At 44.7% G+C, this 15,898-nt stretch overlaps 1 protein-coding gene across 1 annotated transcript in view; it reads right to left on the bottom strand.

Annotated features, from left to right (window-relative positions):
* LOC109880967 (low density lipoprotein receptor adapter protein 1-like) overlaps positions 1-15,898 on the bottom strand; it is a 113,574-nt gene that overhangs the window by 50,921 nt on the left and 46,755 nt on the right. The window contains exons 2-3 of the mRNA XM_031800918.1: positions 6,088-6,230; positions 505-617 (exon numbers count right to left, since the gene is read on the bottom strand). Coding sequence (XP_031656778.1) covers positions 505-617; positions 6,088-6,230 — 256 coding nt within the window. The remainder of the gene's footprint in view (positions 1-504; positions 618-6,087; positions 6,231-15,898) is intronic.

Raw genomic sequence — 15,898 nt, 5'->3', positions numbered from 1 at the left:
TTTACCTGTATATGGAGACGTTCTCTATGACGTCATTATGATGTCGTATTGTTTACCTGTATATGGAGACGTTCTCTATGATGTCATTATGATGTCATATTGTTTACCTGTATATGGAGACATTCTCTATGAGGTCATTATGATGTCATATTGTTTACCTGTATATGGAGACGTTCTCTATGACGTCATTATGATGTCGTATTGTTTACCTGTATATGGAGACGTTCTCTATGATGTCATTATGATGTCATATTGTTTACCTGTATATGGAGACGTTCTCTATGACGTCATTATGATGTCGTATTGTTTACCTGTATATGGAGACGTTCTCTATGACGTCATTATGATGTCGTATTGTTTACCTGTATATGGAGACGTTCTCTATGATGTCATTATGATGTCGTATTGTTTACCTGTATATGGAGACATTCTCTATGATGTCATATTGTTTACCTGTATATGGAGACGTTCTCTATGAGGTCATTATGATGTCGTATTGTTTACCTGTATATGGAGACGTTCTCTATGAGGTCCAGTGTCTCTGTGTCTGTGAGGATGATTCCTTTAGGAGAGATGGTCAAGGTCACCTTACGGAACTTCTTAGCACTGGCCCGGGCCTGGGATGACGCAAACACACACAAGAGGGAATTATAATCTGGCTGTGTCCACAATCACATCCTATTCCATATACTTCACTAAACATTTAGTGCACCACATAGGGAGTAGCTACCAAAGTAGTGCACTATATAGGGAGTAGCTAGGAGAGGAGAAAAAAAGAGGAAGAAAGGAAGAGAGGAGAAGAGAGGAAGAGGAGGAGAGGAGAGAGAGGAAGAGGAGAGGACAGAAGGAGAGGAGGAAAGGAAGAGAGGAGAGGAGAGGAGAGAGAGGAAGAGGAGGAGAGGAGAGCTAACAGTAGCATGGAACTAACAGGCCTCCTCCATGTAGACACTAACAGTAGCATGGAACTAACAGGCCTCCTCCATGTAGACACTAACAGTAGCATGGAACTAACAGGCCTCCTCCATGTAGACACTAACAGTAGCATGGAGCTAACAGGCCTCCTCCATGTAGACACTAACAGTAGCATGGAGCTAACAGGCCTCCTCCATGTAGACACTAACAGTAGCATGGAACTAACAGGCCTCCTCCATGTAGACACTAACAGTAGCATGGAGCTAACAGGCCTCCTCCATGTAGACACTAACAGTAGCATGGAACTAACAGGCCTCCTCCATGTAGACACTAACAGTAGCATGGAGCTAACAGGCCTCCTCCATGTAGACACTAACAGTAGCATGGAGCTAACAGGCCTCCTCCATGTAGACACTAACAGTAGCATGGAACTAACAGGCCTCCTCCATGTAGACACTAACAGTAGCATGGAGCTAACAGGCCTCCTCCATGTAGACACTAACAGTAGCATGGAGCTAACAGGCCTCCTCCATGTAGACACTAACAGTAGCATGGAACTAACAGGCCTCCTCCATGTAGACACTAACAGTAGCATGGAACTAACAGGCCTCCTCCATGTAGACACTAACAGTAGCATGGAACTAACAGGCCTCCTCCATGTAGACACTAACAGTAGCATGGAGCTAACAGGCCTCCTCCATGTAGACACTAACAGTAGCATGGAGCTAACAGGCCTCCTCCATGTAGACACTAACAGTAGCATGGAACTAACAGGCCTCCTCCATGTAGACACTAACAGTAGCATGGAACTAACAGGCCTCCTCCATGTAGACACTAACAGTAGCATGGAACTAACAGGCCTCCTCCATGTAGACACTAACAGTAGCATGGAGCTAACAGGCCTCCTCCATGTAGACACTAACAGTAGCATGGAGCTAACAGGCCTCCTCCATGTAGACACTAACAGTAGCATGGAACTAACAGGCCTCCTCCATGTAGACACTAACAGTAGCATGGAACTAACAGGCCTCCTCCATGTAGACACTAACAGTAGCATGGAACTAACAGGCCTCCTCCATGTAGACACTAACAGTAGCATGGAACTAACAGGCCTCCTCCATGTAGACACTAACAGTAGCGTGGAACTAACAGGCCTCCTCCATGTAGACACTAACAGTAGCATGGAGCTAACAGGCCTCCTCCATGTAGACACTAACAGTAGCATGGAACTAACAGGCCTCCTCCATGTAGACACTAACAGTAGCATGGAACTAACAGGCCTCCTCCATGTAGACACTAACAGTAGCATGGAACTAACAGGCCTCCTCCATGTAGACACTAAAAGTAGCATGGAGCTAACAGGCCTCCTCCATGTAGACACTAACAGTAGCATGGAGCTAACAGGCCTCCTCCATGTAGACACTAACAGTAGCATGGAACTAACAGGCCTCCTCCATGTAGACACTAACAGTAGCATGGAGCTAACAGGCTTCCATCCCCTGTAGACACTAACAGTAGCATGGAGCTAACAGGCCTCCTCCATGTAGACACTAACAGTAGCATGGAACTAACAGGCCTCCATCCCCTGTAGACACTAACAGTAGCATGGAGCTAACAGGCCTCCATCCCCTGTAGACACTAACAGTAGCATGGAGCTAACAGGCCTCCATCCCCTGTAGACACTAACAGTAGCATGGAGCTAACAGGCCTCCTCCATGTAGACACTAACAGTAGCATGGAGCTAACAGGCCTCCTCCATGTAGACACTAACAGTAGCATGGAGCTAACAGGCCTCCTCCATGTAGACACTAACAGTAGCATGGAGCTAACAGGCCTCCTCCATGTAGACACTAACAGTAGCATGGAGCTAACAGTATTTTAACAAAGCATATGTAAAATCAGAGATGGAGGCAATAGTGTTATAATGAGAAGTGAGGATGTTGTTTTAAGCTGTGGGTGTTTTACTGTCATTATTAAAGTATTAGTAGTTTTTTTGTGCCAGGTTCAGTCCCTGGGTTTAGATGTAACCTCAGCTGATGGAAAATGACTGGCTAACAATTATCATAATAACACTGTTTAGGATGCTTGGTTTCCAAGGGAACTGGGAGACAATTGACTTCCGGTGTTATTTCTCCTTCGACAGTAAATCAATTGAATCTTACTCCAGCCAGCTGGTCTGGCTGGGGGTCTGATTGAGTTGTGTGTGTATTGATGAGTAGTGAATAGGAGAGAGAGAGGAATAAACTGGGGGTCATTTAAATGCTTTCATGTGTATTTGCCCCAGTAGGTGGTTATAGAAATAACAGTTTGATTACAGCTTCAGAAAACATAATACAACATTTAAAAAAAATAGTAAAACAGCCTAGTGTTAAATGGATGGTTTGGTGAATTAATGTCCAGACAGACAGACAGACCACCCTTGAGTTGCAAGGCTGCTATGTCGTGCTGTTAAGTTGGTGTGTGTGTGTGTCATGTAGTTATGTTGTAACTGGACCACATTGGGCTGCTGACAGATAATCCTGGTCTCAGTGTGTTTCCAATATGACCTTCATGCTAACATGCTAACAATGTCTGGATCAGCAGAATGCTTGGATTCAGAATATCTGGATCAGTAGACCAGAGCACCAGCAGAATGCTAACACTGTCTGGATCAGTAGACCAGAGCACTAGCACAATGCTTGGATTCAGAGTATCTGGATCAGTAGACCAGAGCACTAGCACAATGCTTGGATTCAGAGTATCTGGATCAGTAGACCAGAGCACTAGCACAATGCTTGGATTCAGAGTATCTGGATCAGTAGACCAGAGCACTAGCACAATGCTTGGATTCAGAGTATCTGGATCAGTAGACCAGAGCACTAGCACAATGCTTGGATTCAGAGTATCTGGATCAGTAGACCAGAGCACTAGCACAATGCTTGGATTCAGAGTATCTGGATCAGTAGACCAGAGCACTAGCACAATGCTTGGATTCAGAGTATCTGGATCAGTAGACCAGAGCACTAGCACAATGCTTGGATTCAGAGTATCTGGATCAGTAGACCAGAGCACTAGCACAATGCTTGGATTCAGAGTATCTGGATCAGTAGACCAGAGCACTAGCACAATGCTTGGATTCAGAGTATCTGGATCAGTAGACCAGAGCACTAGCACAATGCTTGGATTCAGAGTATCTGGATCAGTAGACCAGAGCACTAGCACAATGCTTGGATTCAGAATATCTGGATCAGTAGACCAGAGCACCAGCAGAATGCTAACACTGTCTGGATCAGTAGACCAGAGCACTAGCACAATGCTTGGATTCAGAGTATCTGGATCAGTAGACCAGAGCACTAGCACAATGCTTGGATTCAGAGTATCTGGATCAGTAGACCAGAGCACTAGCACAATGCTTGGATTCAGAGTATCTGGATCAGTAGACCAGAGCACTAGCACAATGCTTGGATTCAGAGTATCTGGATCAGTAGACCAGAGCACTAGCACAATGCTTGGATTCAGAGTATCTGGATCAGTAGACCAGAGCACTAGCACAATGCTTGGATTCAGAGTATCTGGATCAGTAGACCAGAGCACTAGCACAATGCTTGGATTCAGAGTATCTGGATCAGTAGACCAGAGCACTAGCACAATGCTTGGATTCAGAGTATCTGGATCAGTAGACCAGAGCACTAGCACAATGCTTGGATTCAGAGTATCTGGATCAGTAGACCAGAGCACTAGCACAATGCTTGGATTCAGAGTATCTGGATCAGTAGACCAGAGCACTAGCACAATGCTTGGATTCAGAGTATCTGGATCAGTAGACCAGAGCACTAGCACAATGCTTGGATTCAGAGTATCTGGATCAGTAGACCAGAGCACTAGCACAATGCTTGGATTCAGAGTATCTGGATCAGTAGACCAGAGCACTAGCACAATGCTTGGATTCAGAGTATCTGGATCAGTAGACCAGAGCACTAGCACAATGCTTGGATTCAGAATATCTGGATCAGTAGACCAGAGCACCAGCAGAATGCTAACACTGTCTGGATCAGTAGACGAGAGCACTAGCACAATGCTTGGATTCAGAGTATCTGGATCAGTAGACCAGAGCACTAGCACAATGCTTGGATTCAGAGTATCTGGATCAGTAGACCAGAGCACTAGCACAATGCTTGGATTCAGAGTATCTGGATCAGTAGACCAGAGCACTAGCACAATGCTTGGATTCAGAGTATCTGGATCAGTAGACCAGAGCACTAGCACAATGCTTGGATTCAGAGTATCTGGATCAGTAGACCAGAGCACTAGCACAATGCTTGGATTCAGAGTATCTGGATCAGTAGACCAGAGCACTAGCACAATGCTTGGATTCAGAGTATTTTATGAGGCCATCAAATCAGCACAGGATATAATGTGATCAGCTGAAAAGGATTAGTAGACTGTGTGAATATAATAATAATACATTTCATTTGTAAAGCGCTTTTCTCAAACCCAAGGCGCTAACATGTCTTTGTCAATAAACTATGGACTATCATACTACTCTAGGCAGACAGGCAGGCAGACAGGCAGACAGGCAGGCAGACAGGCAGACAGGCAGGCAGGCAGGCAGGCAGACAGACAGGCAGGCAGGCAGACAGGCAGACAGGCAGGCAGGCAGGCAGGCAGGCAGGTAGGCAGGTAGGCAGGCAGGCAGGCAGACAGACAGGCAGGCAGGCAGACAGGCAGACAGGTAGGCAGGCAGACAGGCAGGCAGACAGACAGGCAGGCAGGCAGACAGGCAGGCAGACAGGCAGACAGGCAGGCAGGCAGGCAGGTAGGCAGGCAGGCAGGCAGGCAGACAGGCAGGCAGACAGGCAGACAGGTAGGCAGGCAGACAGGCAGGCAGGCAGGCAGGCAGGCAGGCAGGCAGGCAGGCAGGCAGGGAGGGAGGGAGCGAGGCAGGCAGGCAGGCAGACAGACAGACAGACAGACAGACAGACAGGCAGGCAGGTAGGCAGACAGGCAGGCAGGCAGGCAGACAGGCAGGTAGGCAGGCAGACAGGTAGGCAGGTAGGCAGGCAGACAGGCAGGCAGGCAGGCAGGCAGACAGGTAGGTAGGCAGGCAGACAGGCAGGCAGGCAGGCAGGCAGGCAGACAGGCAGGCAGGCAGGCAGGCAGGGAGGGAGCGAGGCAGGCAGGCAGGCCCTAACTCACCGTAGAGACTATCCTGTGTATAGCTGCAGCGGCCATGTCCTCTCCTTTAGGCTGTCCCACCAGAGTCATCCCCAGGTACTTGACCTGGAAGACCATCCCTTCCAATAGGGTCTCCTTGGTGTCTGTCCAGTTCTCCGGCAGCTCTGATTGGACAGAAAACACAACGCGTGTACAATTAATGGGATGGGATTGGACAAATGGTTAAAAGTTTAATTTGTGATTGGGAACGAAATGTGATTGGTGGAAATACAGTATCGAAAGCAAAATATCAGCCAATGTAAATATAGCAAAGATACCATGTATGCAAATTACACTGAACAAAAATATACACGCAACATGCAACAATTTCAAAGATTTTACTGAGTTACAGTTCAACTCTATTTAGTTATTTATCTATGGATTTCACATGACTGGGAATACAGATATGCATCTGTTGGTCATAGATGCCTTTAAAAAAAGGTAGGGGCGTGGAGCAGAAAACCAGTCTGTATGTGGTGTCACCACCAATTGCTTCATGCAGTGTGACACATCTCCTTCACATAGAGTTGATCAGGCTGTTGATTTGTGGCCTGTGGAATGTTGTCCCACTACCTCTTCAATGGCGGTGCAACGTTGTTGGGATATTGGCAGGAACTGGAACACGCTGTCGTACACATCGATCCAGAGCATCCCAAACATGCTCAATGGGTGACATGTCTGGTGAGTATGCAGGCCATTGAAGAACTGGGATATTTTCAGCTTCCAGGAATTGTGTACAGATTCTTGCGACATGGGGCTGTGCATTTTCATGATGAAACATGAGGTGATGGCGGCGGATGAATGGCACGACAATAGGCCTCAGGATCTCGTCACGGTATCTCTGTGTGAATTCAAATTGACATTGATAAAATGCAATTGTGTTTGTTGTCCGTAGTTTATACCTGCCCATACCATAACCCCACTGTGGGGAACTCTGTTCACAATGTTGACATGAGCAAACCACTCGCCCACACAACAACATACATGCTGTCTGCCATCTGTACATTTGAAACCGGGATTCATCCCTAAAGAACGTCTCCAGCGTGCCAGTGGCCATCGAAGGTGAGCATTTTCCCACTGAAGTCGGGTTACGACGCCAAACTACAGTCAGGTTAAGACCCTGGTGAGGACGACGAGCACGCAGAGGAGTTTCACTGAGACGGTTTGTGGAGAGTGACCTGTTGCCACGAGAAAAGGGCAACCAGTGAAGAACAAACACCATTGTAAATACAACCCATATTTATGCTAATTTATTTTCCCTTGTATACCTTAACCATTTGTACATTGTTAAAACACTGTATATATATAATATGACATTTGTAATGTCTTTACTGTTTTGAAACTTCTGTAAGTGTAATGTTTACTGTTAATTTTTATTGTTTATTTCACTTTATATATTCACTTTATATATTATCTACCTCACTTGCTTTGGCAATGTTAGCACGTTTCCCATGCCAATAAAGCCCTTGAATTGAAATGAATTGAGTGGCTGGTCTTAGACGATCCCGCAGGTGAAGATGCTGAATGTGGAGGTCCTGGGCTGGCTGGTTACACTTGGCCTGCGGTTGTGAGGCCGGTTGGATGTACTGACAAATTCTCCAAAATGAAATTAGTAGAGAAAAATAACTTTAAATTATCTAGCAACTGTTCTGGTGGACATTCTTGCAGTCAGCATGGCAATTGCATGCTCCTTCAAAACTTGAGACATTGTGTTGTGTGACATAACTGCAAATTTTAGAGTGGCCATTTATTGTCCCCAGCGCAAGGTGCACCTGTGTAATGACCATGCTGTTGTATCAGCTTCTTGATATGCCACAGCTGTCAGGAGGGATTGATTATCTTGAGAAAGGAGAAGTACTCACTAACAGTGATGTAAACACATTTCTGCATAAAATTGAGAGAAAGACAAATACGCTTCTCGTGCATATGGAACATTTCTGGTTACTGTCAGCCATTGCCAAGCTGATCTGACCCATTCTGATCCTCACAAGACAGTCATGACTACGCTACAGCCTCATTCTATAAAAAAAATTAAATAATAATAATTCTTCATCATTCTACACACAATAGCGCATAATGACAAAACAGATTTTAAAAAATTTGGGCAAATGGATAAAAAATATTAATCAGAACGTGCATGCATTTTTATTTTATTTTATAAAAACCTGTTTTCGCTTCATCATTATGGGGTATTGTGTGCAGATTGATGAGGATTTTTATATATTTAATCCATTTAGAATAAGGCTGTAACGTAACAAAATGTGGAATTTTACCATTATTTTACTAGGCAAGTCAGTTAAGAACAAATTCTTATTTTCAATGACGGCCTAGGAACAGTGGGTTAACTGCCTGTTCAGTGGCAGAACGACAGATTTGTACCTTGTCAGCTCGGGGATTTGAACTTGCAACCTTCCGGTTACTAGTCCAACGCTCTAACCACTAGGCTACCCTGAATAAGGGATGGGGTCTGAATAATTTCTGAATGCACTGTATATTGTGTTCCCTACAGGTTCTAGAAAAGAGAACAAGCTTTGAACTATCTGCCTGTTCAGCCTACAGTCCTATATACCTACAGGATATGGGAAATTTGCTCTTAGTATTTGCCCAGTAGGTTTCCTCAAGGAGAAAGCCCCCCACTTCTATCTCAACGATAACAAAACAAAAACCACTACAGTAACGTCAGCAAAAACACTACAGAAATTATTAGGGTTTGTGCGGTATCCATATGCTCACAACGTCCTTCCCTCACACCGGGATTTACGGTAATACCGTTTTAGTTAGTCCACAAGGGATTTACGGTAATACCGGTTTAGTTAGTCCACAAGGGATTTACGGTAATACCTGTTTAGTTAGTCCACAAGGGATTTACGGTAATACCGGTTTAGTTAGTCCACAAGGGATTTACGGTAATACCGGTTTAGTTAGTCCACAAGGGATTTACGGTAATATCAGTTTAGTTAGTCCACAAGGGATTTACGTAATACCGGTTTAGTTAGTCCACAAGGGATGTACGGTAATACCGGTTTAGTTAGTCCACAAGGGATTTACGGTAATACCGGTTTAGTTAGTCCACAAGGGATTTACAGTAATACCGGTTTAGTTAGTCCACAAGGGATTTACGGTAATACCGGTTTAGTTAGTCCACAAGGGATTTACGGTAATACCGGTTTAGTTAGTCCACAAGGGATTTACGGTAATACCGGTTTAGTTAGTCCACAAGGGATTTACGGTAATACCGGTTTAGTTAGTCCACAAGGGATTTACGGTAATACCGGTTTAGTTAGTCCACAAGGGATGGACGCCAAAAAAAACACACAAAATAGAATCAGGCGTCTATTACCAGAATACTAACAGAATTTGCACAAGTAATAGCGAATTTCTATGGACTTTGCTAGCTAAATATGCTTTTGTAATTCTAGAATGCGAATGTTTGTAGAATGTTAACTAATGATAAATGAAGCTAAAGAAGAAACACACGACACGTTGTTCGAGCGCGATAATAAATGCATCGGTTTGCTTCTAATATTTCCGTATGTGTGTTTTATTTTTTTCCATTTCTCGCGGGGGCTTGATGTGGTTATTTCAATGAAAACACTGGAGAACAATGGTTTTCTTCCTTGGTAGGTTTTGAAATCAAAAAAGTAACACCACTCCTGTAGAATTTATTATATATATATTATTTATTATTTATTTATTATTGTACGTTCAGGAGAATCGATTCACCAGACAGCCCCTGAATTCACTCCCCACTGTGAACCTCAACGTCAGATTTTGTGGTCATTTGACCTAAATATCCAATATTGCCAGAAAAGGGCAAATATGTATTGCACGGCTCCCCTCAAAAGGTCTCTTCCAGTGAAACAGGTTGTGACCCCCCCCCTAGACAGATACTGTAGGCTGTAGACAGGGTGGGGGTGGGGATGGAGTAGACAGATACTGTAGATATTGTGGAGTGGGGATGGAGTAGAAAGATACTGTAGATATTGTGGAGTGGGGATGGAGTAGACAAGGGGACTGTGGGGGGAAGCTGGGTGCACAGTGGGGAGTGAATGGGTGTTGTTAGTGTGAAGCTGGGTATACAGTGGGGAGTGAATGGGGGTTGTTGGTGTGAAGCTGGGTACACAGTTGGGAGTGAATGGGGGTTGTTGGTGTGAAGCTGGGTACACAGTTGGGAGTGAAGCTGGATGCACAGTGGGGAGTGAATGGGGGTTGCGGGGGGAGGCTGGGTACACAGTGGGGAGTGAATGGGGGTTGTTGGTGTGAAGCTGGGTACACAGTGGGGAGTGAATGGGGGTTGTTGGTGGGAAGCTGGGTGCACAGTGGGGAGTGAATAGGGGTTGTTGGTGTGAAGCTGGGTACACAGTTGGGAGTGAATGGGGGTTGTTGGTGTGAAGCTGGGTACACAGTTGGGAGTGAAAGGGGGTTGTTGGTGTGAAGCTGGGTACACAGTTGGGAGTGAAGCTGGATGCACAGTGGGGAGTGAATAGGGGTTGTTGGTGTGAAGCTGGGTATACAGAGAGCTTAACATATCCCTCAGTGGCACCTGGACACCGGACTGACCCCTGTAACTGGGTTCACCAGCTCTGTAGACTGTCCACAGGACTCAAACCTGCCAACCCAAGATCAGCTGAACCTATACCACCATATGAAATCTAAAATGTCACTTAGTCATGAGCCAGCTCACTAACTGGCAAACAGAGAGCAAATGGAAAACATACTACAAAAAGTGATGATCTTTCCAAACTCTTACCAAACACTTTCTCTCACCTACTGAACTATGATCGAATGAGACAGAGAGAGAGACAGAGAGAGAGACAGAGAGAGAGAGAGAGAGAGAGAGAGAGAGAGATGACAGTAGAGTGTTCCAACACGCTGCTGTCCTGTACCATTGGAGCACCCCATGCAGGCTGAGCCATCTGTTACAGAGCAGCACAGACCCACACTAGATGTTTGGGAGGAGAACACAGAACGCCTCCCTCCCTCTCTCTGGGCCTTTGAAAACATCTCCCTCCCCCTTATATACACCGCTCTCTGTCTCTCTCTCCTACACCTCCCCATCCTTTCCTCCCTCCCTCCCTCCCTCCCTGTACCTCAGCCCACACCTCTAAACCATATTACTGAATATTATATCTCAGCTAGGGGCTTTTCAAATATATTTTACCTCCCAAACAATATGAGGGAGGGACGCTTATTAAATATTTCATAACTGTTTCGTCGTCTTGTGTGTGTGTGTGGTGTCTGTGTGTTGGGTGTGTGTATGTTAGGGCTGGGCGATATGGCATAAATATCATATCATGATATTTCTAAACAAATTGACGGTATTATGTATTTTTTTTAATAACAGTTTTTTATAACCCAACCCTGATCTGTACTTCTCCACAACTTTGTCCCTGACCTGTTTGAAGAGCTCCTTGGTCTTCATGGTGCCACTTGCTTAGTGGTGTTGCAGACTCTGGGGCCTTTCAGAACAGGTGTATATATATATATATATATATATATACTGAGATCATATGACACTTAGATTGCACACAGGTGGACTCTCGTAACTAATTATGTGACTTCTTGAGTTAATTGGTTACACCAGATCTTATTTAGGGGCTTCATAGCAAAGGGGAGGGGCTTCATATGAAAGGGGAGGGGCTTCATAGCAAAGGGGTGAATACATATACAAGCACCACTTTTCCGTTGAAATGTTTAAAAAAATTCAATAAATTGAAACAAGTAATTTTTTTCATTTCACTTCACCAAATTGGACAATTTTGTGTATGTCCATTACATGAAATCCAAATAAGAATCAATTTAAATTGCAGGTTGTATTGCAACAAAATAGGAAAAACGCCAAGGGGGACGAATCCTTTTGTAAGGCCCTGTAGCTTCCATCAATGTAATTGTCTGCATAGTTTCCAATCCCCTATATAGAAAATAGTAAAAATAAAGAAAAACCATTGAATGAGTAGGTGTGTCCAAACTTTTGACTGGTTCTGTCCATACTAAACTCAGCAAAAAAAGAAACGTCCTCTCACTGTCAACTGCGTTTATTTTCAGCAAACTTAACATGTGTAAATATTTGTATGAACATAACAAGATTCAACAACTTGAGGCATAAACTGAACAAGTTCCACAGACATGTGACTTAACAGAAATGGAATCATGTGTCCCTGAACAAATGGGGTGGGGAGAGGTGGGGTCAAAATCAAAAGTAACAGTCAGTATCTGGTGTGGCCACCAGCTGCATTAAGTACTGCAGTGCATCTCCTCCTCATGGATGGCAGCAGATTTGCCAGTTCTTTCTGTGAGATATTACCCCACTCTTTTGTCATCAGGCTGTATAGATAATTACGTTTGCTCTGAGCATTAGCGATTTGCATTAGTATTAGTGGCTATCAAGATTTAGGACCGAATTGCTAAGAAAATATAAACTAGCTGTTTGCAGATGTAAGAAACAAATGAATAGTGTAATTATAGAACGCTAGTGGAATTATATTAAGAAGCAAATTGAAAACTGAATTGACCATGCAGACTGATCACAAGTCTCCCCATGTGCAGCATTGACCATGCAGACTGATCACAAGTGTCTCCCCATGTACAGCATTGACCATGCAGACTGATAACAAGTCTCCCCATGTGCAGCATTGACCATGCAGACTGATCACAAGTGTCTCCCCATGTACAGCATTGACCATGCAGACTGATAACAAGTCTCTCCATGTGCAGCATTGACCATGCAGACTGATCACAAGTGTCTCAATGTGCAGCATTGACCATGCAGACTGATCACAAGTCTCTCCGTGTGCTGAATTGACCATGCAGACTGATAACAAGTGTCTCCCCATGTGCAGCATTGACCATGCAGACTGATCACAAGTGTCTCCCCGTGTACAGCATTGACCATGCAGACTGATCACAAGTGTCTCCATGTGCAGCATTGACCATGCAGACTGATCACAAGTGTCTCTCCGTGTGCTGAATTGACCATGCAGACTGATCACAAGTGTCTCGTAGTCCAGGAACAACTAATGCGCTCCTTGAGTGTCAGGGGGCGTGGCTAGGTCTGTGTGGAAGTAAACTACAAAATGGACGTTACATTTAACAAACCAAACATCCACATTCCGTTATAGAAGGTAAAGTTCAAACCTAAACGGGTGCATCAATACTGGTATACAGTCAAAAAACAGACTACTGCCCAGCACTAGTGTGTGTGTGCGTGCGTGCGTGCGTGCGTGCGTAACAAATCAAATCACCATTTATTTGTCACATACGCCGAATAAACCAGTTGTTGACCTGACAGTGAAATGCTTACTTACAAGCAATTAAATGAACCAACAATGCAGTTTTAAGAAAAAAATAAGTATTAAGAGAGTATTAACTAAATAAACTGAAGTAAACAATAAATAAATAGAAAAAAAATGTATTGGAAAAATTAGGAATAATTAAAGAGCAACAATAAAATAACAATAACGAGGCTATATACAGTATAGTGGGCACCGGTACAGAGTCAATATGGAGGCTATATACAGGGGGTACCGGTACAGAGTCAATATGGAGGCTATATACAGGAGGGTACCGGTACAGAGTCAATATGGAGGCTATATACAGGAGGGTACCGGTACAGAGTCAAAATGGAGGCTATATACAGGGGGTACCGGTACAGAGTCAATGTGGAGGCTATATACAGAGGGCACCGGTACAGAGTCAATATGGAGGCTATATACAGGAGGGTACCGGTACAGAGTCAATATGGAGGCTATATACAGGAGGGTACCGGTACAGAGTCAAAATGGAGGCTATATACAGGGGGTACCGGTACAGAGTCAATGTGGAGGCTATATACAGGAGGGTACCGGTACAGAGTCAAAATGGAGGCTATATACAGGGGGTACCGGTACAGAGTCAATGTGGAGGCTATATACAGGGGGTACCGGTACAGAGTCAATGTGGAGGCTATATACAGTATACTGGGCACCGGTACAGAGTCAATATGGAGGCTATATACAGGGGGTACCGGTACAGAGTCAATGTGGAGGCTATATACAGGGGGTACCGGTACAGAGTCAATGTGGAGGCTATATACAGTATAGTGGGCACCGGTACAGAGTCAATATGGAGGCTATATACAGGGGGTACTGGTACAGAGTCAATGTGGAGGCTATATACAGTATAGTGGGTACCGGTACAGAGTCAATATGGAGGCTATATACAGGGGGTACTGGTACAGAGTCAATGTGGAGGCTATATACAGTATAGTGGGTACCGGTACAGAGTCAATATGGAGGCTATATACAGTATAGTGGGCACCGGTACAGAGTCAATATGGAGGCTATATACAGGGGGTACTGGTACAGAGTCAATGTGGAGGCTATATACAGTATAGTGGGTACCGGTACAGAGTCAATATGGAGGCTATATACAGGGGGTACTGGTACAGAGTCAATGTGGAGGCTATATACAGTATAGTGGGCACCGGTACAGAGTCAATATGGAGGCTATATACAGGGGGTACTGGTACAGAGTCAATGTGGAGGCTATATACAGTATAGTGGGTACCGGTACAGAGTCAATGTGGAGGCTATATACAGGGGGTACCGGTACAGAGTCAATGTGGAGGCTATATACAGGGGGTACCGGTACAGAGTCAATGTGGAGGCTATATACAGGGGGTACCGGTACAGAGTCAATGTGGAGGCTATATACAGGGGGTACCGGTAGAGAGTCAATGTGGAGGCTATATACAGGGGGTACCGGTACAGAGTCAATGTGGAGGCTATATACAGGGTATTACGGTACAGAGTCAATATGGAGGCTATATACAGGGGGTACTGGTACAGAGTCAGTGTGCTGGGGTACAGGTTAGTAATGAGGCTATATACAGGGGGCACCGGTACAGTGTCAATGTGCTGGGGTACAGGTTAGTCGAGGTCATTGAGGTAATATGTATTATCTAACCTGTAGCCTAGTCACTTTACCCCTACCTACACTACTGGTCAAAAGTTTCAGAACACTTGCTCATTCAAGGGTTTTTCTTTATTCTTTTCTACATTGTAGAATAATAGTGAAGACATCAAAATTATGAAATAACACAAATGGAATCATGTAGTAACCAAGAAAAGTGTTAACCAGATTCTTCAAATAGGCACCCTTTGCCTTGATGACAGCTTGGCATTCTCTCAACCTGCTTCACCTGGAATGCTTTCACAACAGTTTTGAAGGAGTTCCCAGTACTTGTTGGCTGCTTTTCCTTCCCTATGCAGTCCAGCTCATCCCAAACCATCTCAATTGGGTTGAGATCGGGGGATTGTGGAGGCCAGGTCATCTGATGCAGCATTCCATCACTCTCCTTTTTGCTCAAAAAGCCCTTACACAGCCTAGAGGTGTGTTCAGTCATTGTCCTGTTGAAAAACAAATGATAGTCCCACTAAGCCCAAATCAGATGGGATGGCGTGGCGTATTGCTGCAGAATGCTGTGGTAGCCATGCTGGTTAAGTGTACCTTGATTTCTAAATAGATCACAGACAGTGTCACCAGCAAAGCACCCCCAGACCATAACACCTCCTCCTCCATGCTTCACGGTGGGAACCACACATGCGGAGATCATCCGTTCACCTACTCTGCGTCTCACAAAGACACGGCGGTTGGAACCAAAAATCTCCAATTTGGACTCCATACCAAAAGGACAAATTTCCACCAGTCTAATGTCCAATGCTCATGTTTCTTGGTCCAAGCAAGTTACTTTTTCTTATCGGTGTCCTTTAGTAGTGTTTTGTTGTTGCAATTTGACCATGAAGGCCTGACTCAC

Source organism: Oncorhynchus kisutch, linkage group LG21 (assembly GCF_002021735.2).
Source record: "Oncorhynchus kisutch isolate 150728-3 linkage group LG21, Okis_V2, whole genome shotgun sequence".
NCBI classification, from domain to species: domain Eukaryota; kingdom Metazoa; phylum Chordata; class Actinopteri; order Salmoniformes; family Salmonidae; genus Oncorhynchus; species Oncorhynchus kisutch.
This window is presented reverse-complemented; position numbering and strand designations above follow the sequence as displayed.